General features: G+C 47.8%; 1 protein-coding gene across 1 annotated transcript; it reads right to left on the minus strand.

The window, feature by feature from the left end:
* Positions 1-8689: 8689 nt before the first annotated feature.
* LOC133359207 (uncharacterized) lies at positions 8690-10786 on the minus strand. The gene has a single exon (XM_061577634.1). The coding sequence runs from the start codon at positions 9975-9977 to the stop codon at positions 8844-8846; it is 1134 nt and encodes a 377-aa protein (XP_061433618.1). The 5' UTR covers positions 9978-10786; the 3' UTR covers positions 8690-8843.
* Positions 10787-17196: the final 6410 nt, after the last annotated feature.

The raw sequence follows: 17196 nt of genomic DNA on the forward strand, positions 1-17196 counted from the left end.
AGGTTTGCACGGTCGTAAACAAGCAAGCACGCAAGCAAGCAAGCACGCAAGCAAACGAACTTAATATAAAGGATTTAAAAAAATAAATCTGGGCAATCCCACAAAGCGAGGCAGGAGCATCTGAGGACTAGGGATATGGTGTGTGTCTTTTGTGTGCGTGTGTGTGCTACCACGTATGTATCTGCACTTTGGGTGCCGTTCATAAATGACGTCACGTACCTGGGGGGGGGGGTCAGATATTTGTGACGATGTGTGACGAGGGGGGGGGGGGCGTTTGAGAAATGTGACGTCACATCAAAATGGGCAACTTTAAATAAATATAGACAACACGTTCTACTTAATTAAATCCACTTTCTAATAAATGTTTTCTCCTACAACATCAGAGTGCAGCGCCACATTTAATACGCACTGCAATGACACTAGTTTAAAGCGATTTGAAGCATGTGTTTTTGGGGGGGGGGGGGGCAGAGCTTTGTGACGTAATATTAGAAGGGGGGTCTGACTTTTTGTGACGCGGTGTGACGAAGGGGGGGGGGGGGTCAAAAATCGTCCAAAATCGCGTGACGTCATTTATGGACGGCCCCTTTGCTCACGAATCCTTGCAAGATCTGGACACATTCCTATCAGTGAGCTCCTCCGGCTGGTACGGCTGCGTTGGATGGGTCATGGAGCCCGCATTCCCAGTCACCGCATGCCAAAGCAGCTTCTGTTTGGCCAGATAGGGGGGGGCTAAACGGGCACCACATAGGCTGGAGATAGACTGATGCGGTACAGGATGCAGAGCTGAGTGGATTTGCCTAAGACTGGTACCAGCGGTGTCAAGATCGGCCTCTATGGAGGAGGCTCGTGAAGGACGCTACTGGTCAGTTGCAGGCAGTCGCCCTCCAGCAACAACGGAGGTCGGAGGAGCATCGCTCACAACAACAAGCGGAGCGCCGGGCGTATAAAATCCAGCAAGTTGGCACAGGAGGAGGCATAGCTGGTGCATCAGCCAGTCATCTCAGTCAGTCGACCCATGGCACCTGGGTCTGTCCCGTGACCTCCTGTCAACGAGCCCTCGAGACTTCACGTGGCCTCAAAGTGCACCTCGCTTTTCTCACATTAGCATCACTAACCCAGCTTCTCTCTACCTTCCATATATTACCTGTGCCCAACTCCCCCCCCCCCCCCCCCCTGTCTCACAGTGCGACAGCCAACGCTGCAGCATCCTGTACCATTGACATGCTAATTTTTATTCTTAGGTTTTTTCGGTAAAGTCACGTAGGTAAAACATCAAAATTAATGAAAATAAAACAAAAATCACGACGTTTCGGAGGCAACACAAGTCTCCGTCATCAGGTGGGACCGTCACAGCCGAATAAGCTGCATCAAGTGAGGCAATGATTCAAGATGTAATCCCTTATAAGCAAGTTGAAGGGGGGAGGAGAGGGGGGGGGCTCATCAGAATGTGGTAGCCAATGAATGGAAACGTATCGGGAGGGAGGGGGGCGGGGCTCAAAGACAGCACGGAGTGCTCAACACATTGGGCAGAGAGGGGGAGGGGAGGCCTGATACACATGAAAGACAAAAGAACGAAAATGCCCATGTTTATACCAATGCTGGCTGAACAATGAAGAGAGTACTGTTAAAAAATAACTGGGAATGTTAACACTCGGTAAAGTAAAGTCAAATAGTGCCTGTCAGATAAGATGGTCCAAAAAAGTGTAATTAAGTCTTTTTTGCGTGGTTGATAACATCTTTCAAATGATTACTAAGTTTGTACCCATCATCATGGTTGAAATTATGTCTGTGTTTGTATATTTGTATGGCTTCGTGTACAAACCTTTGATGGTAGCCGGGAGGTTTGCAGAGAACCTTGGTCTCGGAAAAGACAATTTCATGAGAGCCCACCGAGTTGTAGCAATGATCGGCAACGGCTGAAGAATCAGTTCTGCCGTGTTTCAGATCTGACTTGTGCTCGCGGACACGATCAGAAACATGACGTTTCGTTTCTCCAATGTAGCAATCACCACAAATGCAACTCAATTTTTAGACTCCAGGATACTGTAAGTCAGGAACGACATCCTTCACAGATGGAATCAGATCACGGATTTTATGCACTGTACTGAATCGGACTTGGATCTTATGTTTGTTTAGAATTTTGGAGATCTTTTTGGTCACGCCTGCTATGTATGGTAACGTGATGGTTTTGGTCGGAGTTTCATGTGGCTGTTTCTGTATGGTGGGAGAAACAGCTTGGCGGATAGTACAGTCAGAGTATCCGTTCATCCTGAGGGCCCGATGTACATGTCTTAATTCACCGGTCAGGTGGTGTTGGTCAGAAATGCCATGGGCTCTGTGGTATAGCGTTTTGATGAGAGAATTCTTTTGAGATGGGTGGTGGTGGGAATCCGGTTTCAAGTAGGAATCTGTGTGGGTGGCTTTCCTGTAGACAGAATGTCCCAAGGATCCGTCAGGCCTCCTCTCAAACAGAATATCCAAGAATGGTAGTTTACCGTCTTTCTCCACTTCCATGGTGATTTTCTCACGCTCCGCCCACTTACCCATGGGGTAGAGCCCACAAAAACCCTTTATAAGCTCTAGATTTGCTCTTGTTGTTAGCAGATCTTTCTCCGAAATCAGCAGTTGTCCTGCTGTATCGATTCCGCCTGATGACGGTCGCTTGTGTTGCGATCGAAACGTCGTGATTTATTTCATTTTATTTCTACCTACGTGACTTTACCGAAAGAACCAGAGTATGGATTCCTGCAGTCACGAAAGCTTCAAATCAAGATTGCACCTCGCTTGCCACAGGCGCCGTGGCGATGCGGACACTTGGCGTGGCCTCGAAGTGCACGTGGCCTGGCACAGGCGCCGTGGTGACATCACAACCACTTCGTGGCGAATGGCGGCTGTTGTTGTTGTTGTGTACTTTGCCAATAGTAAAACCCAAAAATATATACAGTACTCTACCGTGCCAGCGGTCTGTTGCCCCGCGCCGCCGCCAATCACCCTCAACGCACAGCAAGGCCCTTTCTTCTAATGCAAGCATACGGAGACCAAAAACAACATGTTTTTTTTTATGGAAATGTCGATTTGAAGTTATTTTGAATGACTGATGTGCAAGTAATTGAGATTTGCCTGTACAGTAAAATCATGGCCAGTTTAGACCTTTTTTGCAAAGGGATTTCACAATTCACTGTGAGATGTCAAGCCACTGGCACTTAATTTAGGGACAATTCCAGTTCTGCGCAATGTATCAGTTTAACTACCGTTTGATGCACATCTCTCCGTATAGCAGAATGTGTGGGACTGGAACTGCTCCCTACCGTGTGGATCTGAATACACCTGAAGGGATTTCAGAGGTCGCTCTGTGATATCCGCTTCCATGGTCCATCCAGTGACATGACGGTTGCCCTTGCGAGAATTCTGAAGGGGTGTCTCGTGACATGACGTTACTAGTTCTACAATAAGTATAACCCGTAAAAACAAAGTTTTTCACTATAAATCCTTTATATGCGTGGCGGCTCGAGTCCTCTCGTCCTCTGGCTTGAGATGGCTGCCACCTATGGGTCAGATGATTGCATTGCCCCATTAAGCAATTGGTAATTAAACATAATATTTTTGTACTAAAAAGTGTTAAATTTTGGGAAAAAAATTTCACGAACATTAATTGTCACGCACAACGAGTCTGTGTGGAAAATGTCAGCTCGATTGGATCACGGGAAGTGGGTTAAAAAATCGACCGAAAGATTTGCACGGTCCTAAGCAAGCAAGCGAACTTAATATAAAGGATTTAAAAAGGCTCATCACCATCTTCACCTTTCTTTGTTAGTGAAGAGTTTTCAATATCCAACACCCCATCTTTATTTAAACGTAACTATTCATCTGATAACTTCCTTTAGTAACTGTTATTTCAATAGCTTAATTTTAATTCAACGGCTCAAGTTCAATAGCTGGACTGCCACACATCACTGATTCCTTGGTCGGGGAGACAGGGTCTGCTCTTGCATGTTTGACAGCCATCACAGTACACGACTGCATTATATATCTGGACCTTGTATACAACCCGATACAAGCCTCCTTATCATTGCTCAAGTCCCTTGACGAGTATAGGGGGATAAATATCCATATTCCCCACCCCTTTTTCAAACCACTGTTGAATAAAGGCCTTGCCATGCTAGGCATGATGGAGATTGATTGACCGTTTTGGTCTGTGCGGGTTTGGGACCAGTTCAGATATCACTTGCCACTGATGTTAGCCATGACCGGGAATGAAACGTAGGTCACTGGGTTGACAGTTAGGTGCAGTGATAATTGCACCACCACTCCGTACCAATACCGATATGATGAATTCCAAATTTAGCAAACACCGTCAATTTCAAGCACTCTGCGAATGTATATTGTTTCTTCTTCTTGGTTCTTTCGGTAAAGTCACGTAGAAGGGAAGTAATTAAATAATAAAAATAAAACATAATAAAACAATTCTCACGACGTTTCGGCCACAACGCAAGCAGCCGTCCTCAGGTGAAAACCAGGTCCGTCGAGGCGACAGAGTCTGAATGAAACAGCACACGAGCTTGGAGCATATATATAAGCTGGGCGCATTGACAAAGGAATTTGCATATCAAAAGGAATTTAGCATATTTATGGGAAATGCAGGAATGTGATTAGTACTGCATATGCATGTGCATTATGCAGGATTAACAGCATCAAAGGGAGCTGCAGTTACTGCTGCTGCTGCAGTTGCTACTGCTGCAGTTTCTGCTGCTGCTGCAGTTTCTGCTGCTGCTGCAGTTGCTGCTGCTGCTGCAGTTGCTGCTGCTGCTGCACTTGCTGCTGCTGCTGCACTTGCTGCTGCTGCTGCACTTGCTGCTGCTGCTGCACTTGCTGCTGCTGCTGCAGTTGCTGCCTTATCCATTTTAATATAACACTATGTATTATTCTACCCACCCTAATGTGTATCACACTGCTATATGTTTACTATACAATTACGACACCATACATTACTCTGCACACTGCACCATGCCAGTGAGTGGAACGCGGTCTGAAAGTCACCGTAAACGTGAACACAATCAGTTAAGATCCGAAATGGTTTATTACGTCCTTCCAATGATTGCTAAGCCAGAATCCATCTTCTCGGTTGAAATTGTCTCTGTGTTTGTATATGTGGATCGCCTCATGAACGAATCTCTCATGATAGTCAGATGGCTTGCAGAGAACCTCTGTCTTGGAGAAGTCAATGTCATGTGAGCCCACTGAATTGTAACAGTGATCTGCCACGGCTGAGGTGTTTGTCCTACCGTGTTTCAGGTCTGCCTTATGTTCACGGATGCGGTCCGAGACATGTCGTTTGGTTTCTCCAATGTAACTGCTACCACAGAGGCAACTTAGTTTGTAGACGCCAGGGTACTGTATGTCTGGAACCACATCTTTTACAGACGGGACCAGATCACGGATTTTATGTACTGTGTTGAATCGGACCTGGATCTTGTGTTTAATCAGGATTTTGGAGATCTTTTTTGTGACCCCAGCAATGTAGGGTAAGGTGATGGTCTTGAAAGGCTCCTCAACAGGATCCTTCTTGATGGTTGGAGTGATGGCTTTGCGGATTGTGTAGTCGGAGTAACCATTAGCCTTAAGAGCTTGGCGTACGTGTTTGAGTTCACTGGAAATGTGTTCATGGTCGGAGATGCATTGGGCTCTATGATATAGAGTCTTGATGAGGGAATTCTTCTGGGATGGATGGTGGTGGGAATCCGGTTTTAGATAAGCATCCGTGTGGGTGGCTTTCCTGTAGACAGAGTGGCTCATTGAACCATCAGGTCTCCTTTTTATTAGGACATCCAAAAAGGGTAGCTTGCCATCATTTTCGACTTCCATGGTGAATCTGATGGCTGGGTGTATGGAATTGATGTAGGTCGAGAAATTGGTCTAGAGCAGGCCGGCCATGTGGCCAGATGACAAAAGTGTCGTCTACGTACCTCTTCCATAAGGTCGGGCGTAGAGTGGCAGTCTGGATGGCGTCCGTCTCAAATTTCTCCATGAAGATGTTGGCTACAACCGGAGATAGGGGGGAGCCCATTGGGGTGCCCTCAATTGCTTGTAGAAGGTTCCATTCCAGGTGAAGTATGTATTGGTTAAGCAGTGTCTCACCAGGGGGGGTACCCCAGCATTCAGTCCTTGATGAACCAAGTCTTCAATGATTGCGATGGTGTCAGGCACAGGCACCTTGAGGACGGCTGCTTGCGTTGTGGCCGAAACGTCGTGAGAATTGTTTTATTATGTTTTATTTTTATTATTTTATTACTTCCCTTCTACGTGACTTTACCGAAAGAACCAAGAAGATGAATCCCTGCAGTCACGAAAGCTTTAAATCGAAATATATTGTTTCTATTTATTAACAGAGGTTGCTGGGTGGCTCAGTGAGCAAATACCACGTCAGAATACTCAGCCGGGCACCCAACAGATCCTGGGTTCAAATCCAGACAACCATCAAATATAAATTATGATTATTATGCTCTACTCAGGGAAGCCTTATCAAGTCTCATTACAATTTTTCAGGAGAGTCCTGCCAGGTTTTTGCAACAGGGGAAATAATTGTTATGTATATTCCATATTAGTATTTTTTCAAAATTCGGACCGTGACTAATGCAGAATGGCTTTTACCTGTGCCAAAAATAAACCAACGGTTCACACTAACATCTTGGAATTCTTTACGTCCACCGTCAAGTAGACGGTGTGTATTCCTACGCTTATTAAGTCAAAAGTAATCACCCAGGCGGGCACTGGTTTCAAATCGTGAACATCTGCAACAAGTGGCAGATGCACTACCGCTAGGCCATGTAACCAACCCATGATGGAACCACATTCTCGAGTGTTGCGAGCTGACAGTACCATCCATGCACCAATTACTGCACCACAACCTCCAATTTAATTTAATTTGGCGTATCACTTAATTTGGCATATTCAAACTGTGACGATGAAACAATGTGGCGCGATTACCGTGTGACAAGCACTACCCAAGGTGAACAACCCAGTGTGGTTAAAAGAACATCGAAGGGACATACATATTTCAAATGTCTTGTGGTGGTCGATCTCTGAGACAAAGCGATGCAGGTTCCTTGCCAAAGTTCTGAATTGAAAATGTATTTAAGTCATGACGTCACTCCATTTGCAAAGCTTTGTGAGGAAATAAAAAAGTGTGCATTAAACAAAAACCCAAATAAGCCATGCTTCACAAATTCACCCATTCCAGATATGTTCATAAAAAGCCTTTATGCAAGTACCTGCTTGCATGCATTTGTAAGCGTGTAAGTGTACACATTCCATCTCAAGCAATGAAGCAGTTTAAAATCAGTTGCTGAACTACAGTACTTCCCATTTTTGCTAGCAACACTCCCTCCATTTTCGCACTACATAAAACAACTGCATGAAGACAACCGACTACGAATTTGCACATTTAAATTTCACATTGTAACGTAAAACTTCAAATCAACCAGATGGGCATTGCAATTGTGTCTAGGATGATCATTAGGACTATTAGAGTATGAATATAAAGACAAAGATCCCCCATATAACCTTAAAGGAATGTTGGGGCAAGTGCTGTTAGCGAGCACCTATGAAGACCCCGGCACGACACACGAGGGGTGGGTGGGTGGCCGGCACGATACACGAGGGGTGGGTGGCCAGCACCACGCCCGGCCGCCTTTGTCTCCCCAGTGACGACGTTTACACACTCAAACGAGTACATTGTGTGAGCCTACCTAGGGGAGGCCCAGAACAGATTCAAATAATCCTCACTGTTAGTTGGCCATGAGCAGCGCGCTAACCATTGCACGACCGCTCCCCTCATGAATACACGTACCGTAGACAGACACCACGCGCATAAACTGGATCCATGACAAATGCAAAAGGCAAATGTATAGCTAGAAATAAAATGCAACATTGTGACCGAACGGATCGGTCTCCCTCCCATCTTGTCTTGAAAGTCATATGGCCACCGTGCGATGTGCAGAGAGAATTTTCTCGGACCACGAAAACAGTGAAACGTGTGGCCATGTTATTTCAGACTCCTTTGAATTGGCGGTCTCAAAACAAGGCAGCGTGTGAATTATACACACAGCATCGTGGTGGAACGCAACGTTGCACAGGGCGTGGTGGCAGGACCCTCCCTATACAATGATCTCCATCGCACATTTTCCTCTCCATAAATCACATTCCGGGTTAAGAGACGCTACGGAAAGTAACGCGCCCAAAACTTGTTGGACAAATCTGGTCAAGCACACACTCAAAAGTTTTCTTTAAAAAAGAAATAGAGGGAAACCGCGTCTTATAATCCGTAGAATACGACATTGCTCTTATCAGCATCCAGCCGGTACTCAATGTTATCTCTGATTTGTTAGTTACTCATCGTTTACAGAAAGTGTCAGAATTCGCTGACATTTTTCGATTTAAAGCTTTCGTGACTGCAGGGATTCATCTTCTTGGTTCTTTCGGTAAAGTCACGTAGAAGGGAAATAATACAAATTCAACATAATAAAATACAATTCTCACGACGTTTCGGCCACAACGCAAGCAGCCGTCCTCAGGTGAAGAACAGGGCTGTTGGAAAAAACTTCATTCAGACGCTATTTTTCCGACAGCCCTGTTCTTCACCTAAGGACGGCTGCTTGGGTTGTGGCCGAAACGTCGTGAGAATTGCATTTTATTACGTTGAATTTATTTTATTTTATTATTTCCCTTCTACGTGACTTTACCGAAAGAACCAAGAAGATGAATTCGCTGACACACACGGCGTGGTGGTGTGCGTGTGTGTGTTCGTGTGTGTGTGTTCATGTGTGTGTGTTCAAGTGTGTGTGTGTTCACAGTTCATCAGACGTGCGTGCTTGCTGCGCTTGGGGGTGAGTTTCCTGCCGCAGAGGCGAAGGGACATTGTCATCCTCCGTCTTCGCATCACCGGTGACGCCCAGCAGAGAGGCGAACATCTCAACCGGTGCTGCGTACAGCTCCTCCATGGTGAGGGCGCCATCCCCATCCCTGTCGCTGGCCTGGAACAACCGCGCGAGAATCCCACTGCCGTTCGTCTGGCCTCGTCCCCGCAGCCAGTCCTTCATCTCGCCCAGCGTGACCACGTCTCGACCCTCAAAGTCCTCGAGCACCTGCGACCTCAACAGCTCCAAGGTGGACGCCATCTGGTAGTCGCTCAGAGGCACGTCTTGGGTCGCCGGCGTCGGCTGCTGCGGCGTCTTCTCGCAGTCCGTCCGGTTGAACCAGTGGAGGTGCACGAACCAAAAGTTCACCGCCAAGCTCCTGCCCGCGTCCGAGTTCACCTGGTGGAGCCACTTGTAGGGGATGAAGAAGCAGTCGCCGGCGTCGACCGTGGCGCGGTACCAGCGCATGCGACGCAGCCCCGGGTATCGGTACATATCCACGCGGTCCACGTCGACCCCGAGGAACGCCTCGTCGGCGTGGTCGAGCGCAAGGCGCTCCAGCTCCGCGCGATCAGCCATGAAGAAGCGCTTGCGTCCGGCGAGCACGCAGATGACGTTGTCGAGCGAGTCGTAGTGGAGCACCGATTTGGTGCCACCGCCGCTCAGCCAGAGCACCGAGTCGACGAGCGCTCGCTGGAGACCTCCGCACGCGAGGCACGAGGGCGGCCACACTTCGTCGCGCATTGCCACGGGAAGACTCTCCACCATGTAGACGTCCTCGAGCGCGAACGAGCGCAGGAACGACGCCAGGCTGCTGCTGTAGACGCCCGCCGAGCGGTTTTCCTTCTTGCCCAGCTCGACGCTCACCTCGAGCGAGCCGTAGCGGACGCGCAGGTAGTCGTCGTCCGCCCAGCGCAAGAACGCCGGCATGCGCAACGCGGCGCCGCGGAAGAGCACCGGGCGGCCGGGCGACACGAATTCGTGGAAGAATGAGGTCGGGGAGGGCATCGCTGCGAGCGACGGCGCGTCCGCCTCGGGTGGGGCGTGTGAACCCAGTGGCCTCATGTGACCCGGTGGGTGGGCGGTGGTGGCCGTGGCATCATCCTCTGGCTGCGTGGGTGAGATGGACGTGGTCCGGAGTGGCTTCGGTGGCCGGTGATGACGACCACAGGCTGGCGCAAGCTGGGGCCCCTATCAGTGCCACGAGCAGTATTCGCGTTGTCAGCTGAATGGCAGCGGTCGTGCGCTGCGCAGAACACGTGCCGTGCTCGGCCATGCTAACGTTGACGCCGCGATGGGAGCCGGTCAGCTGAGCTGTGAGCCGGGGGGGCGTTAAAAGTTGTTTTTGTTACGTGGTCTCCTTTGACAAGGCAGTGGCTGGGCTCTCTACATCTTCTGTGCCTGGCCTAACGCTCTTCTTCCGTGCGACTCGGGTTGCCCTCTTGCTGAAAACTTCCCAGCGGATCGAGTGCGAGCGCCAAGGGCAGTCGGAGGTGGTGATGATGCTCCAGACGTCGTAAGTTGGGAGCTAAAGCTCGTCCAGTGATGCGAACGTTGTGGCCGCGGCCCTCTCATCTCACTCGTAGCACAGGAGGGGGGGATGGGAGCAGAAAAGTTGAGCTCACAGCGACACGGGAGCTCTAGCGAATGCACAGCGCATCTGCAGTTCCGGCAGCTGAACAATTTTTTTTCTTCTAAAAGTGTTTTTTGTTGTCGTCATATCCCCAACATGAAGAAAATAATCCCACGTTCGTCTGTTGAAACATCCGTTTAGATCAACTGATTGAGATCAGAGTTAAATTGAAATTCCACATTCCCACCACCTCCCCCCCTCCCATCGCCACCGACGCCGCAGTTGGTTTCGCCCACAGCAACTTGGATGACGTGGCTGCCCCGCCCCCCTGCCTTCACCCCCCCTTCACCCCCCCCGCCTTCACCCCCCCCCGCCTTCACCCACCCCCCCCGCCTTCACCCCCCCCGCCTTCACCCCCCCCGCCTTCACCCACCCCCCCCGCCTTCACCCCCCCCGCCTTCACCCACCCCCCCCCTGCCTTCACCCCCCCTTCGTCCCCCCCGCCTTCACCCCCCCCGCCTTCACCCCCCCGCCTTCACCCCCCCCGCCTTCACCCCCCCCGCCTTCACCCCCCCCCCGCCTTCACCCACCCCCCCCGCCTTCACCCCCCCCGCCTTCACCCCCCCCGCCTTCACCCCCCCCCGCCTTCACCCACCCCCCCCCCTGCCTTCACCCCCCCCTGGCTTCACCCCCCCCCTGCCTTCACCCACCCCCTGCCTTCACCCCCCCCCCTGCCTTCACCCCCCCCCCCTGCCTTCACCCCCCCCCTGCCTTCACCTCCCCCCCTGCCTTCACCCCCCCCCTGCCTTCACCTCCCCCCCTGCCTTCACCCCCCCCCCCTGCCTTCACCCCCCCCCCCTGCCTTCACCCCCCCCCCTGCCTTCACCCCCCCCCTGCCTTCAGCCCCCCCCTGCCTTCACCTCCCCCCCTGCCTTCACCTCCCCCCCTGCCTTCACCCCCCCCCCTGCCTTCACCACCCCCCCCGCCTTCACCCAACCCATCCCCATGTGATGGAGTGTGGTGATGCAATGAATGGGGCTCGGTGGATAAACAGCGTTATCCGAGGTATGGGGCCATCGTTGCAACCCCCGCCCTCTGTCAATACACCGCGGGGACGAAGCCCTTGCCACTTGACGTTTCAATAATATGGGTGTTGTTCTTGGCTCTTTCTGTAAAGTCACGTAGAAGGGAAATAATAAAAATAAAACAATAAAATTCTCACGACGTTTCGATTGCAACACGTTGCAATCATCATCAGGTTTGAAAACCACAGCAAGAAAATTTGAAAACCGCCACTTTTTCAAATTTGGTGCTGATAATGTGAAGGCTCGTGGTGCATAATACGTTTCTGTTGCTGACAAGTGGTGTAATAATTGTTTCGTTTTATAGTGTTTTTCATGCAAATTGCATTTTACAATCACTGAGGAGCCAAAGATAAGCTGCAATTAAGGCAGTCAGGTGCCAACAATTCCCCAAGCTCAGCACTTAAGATGTGTTCAGCCAATTAATGAGCGTTTATACGTAATTATTGCAAAGGTGGCAATGTTGCTTCATGCTGCTATTGATACAACAGCGCAATAGCAGACCTGGCACAGGAATTGCTCATAAAACACTCAACACACATAATGGACCATTACATTTTTGTTTACTCATCATGAATCAATGCTGCTGAAAGTATGCACTCACAAAAGGCCGTACAGCTGATGGTGTGTACAGTATAATAAAACATTAAAAACAATTATTTAGAGAGACAGATATGATGGAAACATTGTCTATTTAATGTATTTATACTCGACGCGAACAACTATTAAGAATTTTACATCAGAGCAAATAAATACATTTAACTGAATAGTTTTCATTTTTAAAAATATTGTGTAAAAGTAGCTTTCAAATGCTGCAAAAATCATCCACCTTGTCGACATACAGTGCTCAGAAAAAGTTTGTGAACCACAATAATTATGGAAATTCCATAGTATTACCATGATAGCCTTCTTCAATCAAAACCGTCTTTTGTTAAATATCCAATAGGGTTTATATTAACCAATTCCACGTATTTTTTGTTAACAAAATTATTTATTTATTAAACAAGCAAGTGAGTATTATATGGTTCTTTCGGTAAAGTCACGTAGATAGAAAAAAGAAAATGATTAAAAATATCACGACGTTTCGATCGAAACACAAGCGTTCGTCATCAGGAACAGGGAGGTTAGCCTCTGAGGGCAAGCTGTTTATAAAGGTTTAGAGATGAGCGGGGCAGCTAATGTTAGGACTTAGATTAAGATCTAATACAATTTTAGATTTGAAATATGTGAAAATCCTAAGGGGTTCACAAACATTTTCTCGGCACTAGCTTATTTTTCCTGCAACGATCATTTGCCATGGAAATTATTGCCTTTTACTGCTCTCTGTATCCTAGCAATGCGATCATAAGGCTACGTGTGAGTGTAAAGGCATGCGTTTTATGGACCCCTTCCCGCGTTTGCACAGTATCAGCAGGTCAAACATCGTAAATGCTTGACAAAACTCACTTAGGCCACCCCTACCAATATATGTACAGTTTTTATATTTTCTTTGTTTGGGGTCGTCCATAAATGACGTCACGCACCTGGGGGGGGGGGGTCAAACATTTGTGACGATGTGTGACGAGAGGTGGGGGGGGTGTTTGAGAAATGTGACGTCACATCAAAATGTGCAACTTTAAATAAATATAGACAACACGTTCTTAATGAAATATACTTTTTAATAAATGTTTTCTCCTACAACATCAGAGTGCAGCGCCACATTAAATACGCACTACAATGACAATAGTTTAAAGAGCTTTGAAGCATGTTTTATTTGGGGGGGGGGGGGGGCAGAGCTTTGTGACGTCATATTTGAGGGGGGGTCTGACTTTTTGTGACGCCGTGTGACGAAGGGGAGGGGGGTCAAAAATCGACCAAAATCGCGTGACGTCATTTATGGACGGCCCCTTTGAAGAATTGCATTTTCATATAAAATGCAAAGTTAACGCTCCATAACATCTCCCCTTCATCAAGTGAAAATTACAAGACGAGGTGCGATTGTGACCGTGCAACACAAAGTATGGACCAGATAGTAAACGACTGGAGTCTGTGACCCCTCAATGGAGGAGGAATACGAAAACTGCACAAACTCTCTTCTGAAAGTACTCTTAGGTTTTTTCGGTAAAGTCACGTAGGTAAAAAATTAAAGTAAAATAACTTACTTTTATAAATTTTAATTACATTTTTTATTTAAAAAAATTAAATTAAAATAAATCAAAGTAAAATAACTTACTTTTATTAATTTTAATTTAAAAAAATATTTTTTACCTACGTGACTTTACCGATAAAACCTAAGAGTATTAATCCTTGCAGTCACGAAAGCTTCAAATCTCTTCTGAAGCCCGCTCGTGACCAGCAGACCTCGACATTGCCATTCGGCTCCTGAACGTATTTCGATACCCAAGAATATAAATACGGTTAATTTTATTTTTGATTTAAAGCTTTCGTGACTGCAGGGATTCATATTCTTGGCTCTTTCGGTAAAGTCACGTAGAAGGGAAATAATAAAATAATAGAAATATAAAAAAAATTATCACGACGTTTCGACTGCAACACAAGCAATCATCATCAGGTGTTTTTGAGATATATCGGATTAAAACGGGTTTGAACGAAAAAATACGCATTTTATGACTTTCAAATCGGAATAATTCGAAAACGGTAAAAGATAGGAGCCTCCCCTCAAAGAGTATTAAGTTCATTAATTTTAGTTTTTTCTGTTAAAAATAGAACGGAATTTTTTATATTTAACGGTTTCCGATGAGTATGTACGTCTTGAAATGTAAGAAGTTGAATGAAGCCGTCAACAATAAAAAAAAATCGTGTAAAAATGCTACTTTTTGGAGTAAGTTGTTAGTGTCTGATCGTAAATAAAATACTCAAAATATATATCAGATTCATTATTACATGTATTGAATCAGAATAAATATTCTGATACATATTCAGATTCTGACCACAACTCAAAACCAACCCTGACGTCACTGCAAAGGGCGTTTTTCCACTGGCGATGACGTTGCACCGACATGACGTCATCTCGCTCCGGGAGTTCACAGGACGTGAAGGCGGTTAACGTGACGTCATCGCGCACGAAGCAGGCCGCCACAAAACGCCGGCAACGTCACGACGCACGGGCACGTCACGACGCACGCGCGTTACGTCACGACGCACGGGCGTTACGTCACGACGCACGGGCCTCACATCACGTTACGTCACGACGCACGGGCGTACGACGCCTCGACGTCACGACGTACTGACGTCACGTCGCCTCGACGTCACGACGCACTGACGTCACGACGCAAGGAGCGCGTGTCCAGAGCCGGGGCCCAGAGTCACCGGGACTGGGACTGCGATTCGTGGCGAATAAGAGGAGGAGGTGACGGCAAGTTTCTGCGTCTCTCCCCTGTCTGTCTCTCCCCTGTCTCTCCCCTGTCTCTGTCTGTCTCCACACAGAGACAACAATGTCCTCCTGTGTCTCATCACGAGTCTTGGTTCTGCCCGTAGCCAGCCGTGATAATCGGATATCCGCGAATCTCCGTATCTCATTGTATCTTTAGCTCATCATAAGTCTGTATCAACCCCTCCTCTTCCACACGATGCGTCCCTTCCTGTCCCAATGTGTCTCCCTGTCCCCCTGTTCCCAACGTTTCATTGTATATCAACCTTTCCCCATCGTCTCTGCGTGCCCTTGACACGATTGCATCCTCGTTAACTGCTCGTCTCGCCGTGTATCTGTGTCCTCAATCTGTCCCCCGCATCTTGTGTTTGCGTTGTTGCCTGTCCTGCCCGTCTCTTCTCATGCCTCCCTCGTCTCGCGATACGCACGTGTCTCTGTGTATCCCTCCGGTTGCGAACATCTGTGCGCGAAGAGCTTCATAGCTCATCGGATTACTCCCAAGAGTTCGATTTGTCTCCGTGTCTCTCCACAAACCTGTATCTACACGTCCCCCCGTGTCCCCCCTATGACTCCATCTCGTGGGTTTGTGCTGTGTGTGTGTGCGCTATGAGCGATGTTTTCATAGCAGTATGGGACGATGGCTCCACGTGCCTTTAAAGTGCACCTACGCTGACGTCACCGCTGTGGTGATCACAGTTTTCAGTTTCATTGATTTGCTACGAGGGGGTGGGGTGACAGCACCACGCCCGGCCGCCTTTGTCACACCCCCCCCCCCCCCAGTGGCGATGTTCACACAGCAGACCAGTTACTCGTTTGAGGCTGAGTCGACCTAGGGGAGGGCTTCCACGTGCGCGGGTCACGTGACAGATTTGACGTCACAGTTAAATTGCCGTGCAAAAAATATATGCATTATTGAGCCCCCCCCCCCCCCCACAAAAAAAGTGTATTTTTATATTTTTTGCATGTGGTACAGTCGGGAAAGTACGCTAAACAATTTGAACAGACACACATAATCACAACGTTGCCTTTGACAAATATGGAGATAGCCCTGTGAGCCATTCAGCTCTTGAATCGGGTGCAACCGCAACAAACAAAAAAACATGAACAGGAAAACATCTTAAAGTGACTATGCGCAAACAGAAAAATCCAGGAAAAAAACTGCAAAGTCTTCCAGAAAAAAAAAGCACCGTACACCAACGTTGTGCAAAAATCCCAGTGGGATGCATGTCAAACAACCACAAGACAACTTAGATTAAAGCCACCATTCTAACTTCGAACTACAACAAACAAACCTGGCCAAACCAAAAAACTTTTCGAAATCACCAAAATAAAGCCATGAAAGCAATGTAACAGTGATCATAGGAACTGTGACCGAAATTTGACAATAAACGACATAAACAACATGTACCACCAAACCCTGCAGCCATAGCTGGCTGCATGAGTCACTCCACAACAGCAGGAGCATCAGTAGGAGTATCAACATTTTTCAAATGCACACTACATCGTTACTGGCAACTGCTCAACGTCAGTGGCAAATTGTGCCTTAAACGGGTTCAGTACGAGGTGCTTTGTGTACTGGAGAGAGTGAATAAGGCGGCAGGCGACGTTTTCACAGCACTTGCCCCAACAGTATGTTAAGGCTTTGTCTTTGACCAAATCACCTGAAATGTACCTGATTTCTATGAATCTCAGAACCTACAACACCTGGGTGATTACCTGGTGTAGGTTTTCGGGCTGCAAGGTAGTAGGGAGATTATAGCATTGCTAAGTGTTTCCCTATTGCCGTGTGTAGGTTCCCCCCCCCCTAGAGTTCTTAAGTAATGTATCCTGAAATGTGCCAAAAACTCATAAATGGAATTGGCCAAACAACCCCCAAATGCAGGACCCTCCTGGGAAAAAAAAAAGAGTTCAGATTCAGTGAGGCTTTTCTGGGCAATGTTTGGTTACCGTGCTATGATTGATCTTTGCTGAAACCACAACCATTCGTATGCATTGTGTGCAGTGCAGGTCTTGATAGGAGACTGCAAACAACATTTAATCTCAGGGTGTTCAAACTCAAAGGGGAGTATTTGCTTTTATACGGAGTCGTGGCGTAATTGTGGTGATGAAAGTGGTGCATCGGTTGGCGACGATGTGGTTGGTGTATGTTACTTTGGATATGTACGATGCGAAATAAGTTCAACATACACAATGATTAACTGGGGGAGCGGTCGTGCAGTGGTTAGCAAGCTTCACTACAAACCCGGCGATCGGAGTTCG

This window comes from Lethenteron reissneri, chromosome 64 (assembly GCF_015708825.2).
Source record: "Lethenteron reissneri isolate LAM-NWPU_2019-01 chromosome 64, ASM1570882v1, whole genome shotgun sequence".
NCBI classification, from domain to species: Eukaryota; Metazoa; Chordata; class Hyperoartia; order Petromyzontiformes; family Petromyzontidae; genus Lethenteron; species Lethenteron reissneri.

What these genes read in the sequence shown, in the direction of transcription:
- LOC133359207 (XM_061577634.1), bottom strand. Translation starts at nt 9,977, where the DNA reads ATGAGGCCACTGGGTTCACACGCCCCACCCGAGGCGGACGCGCCGTCG.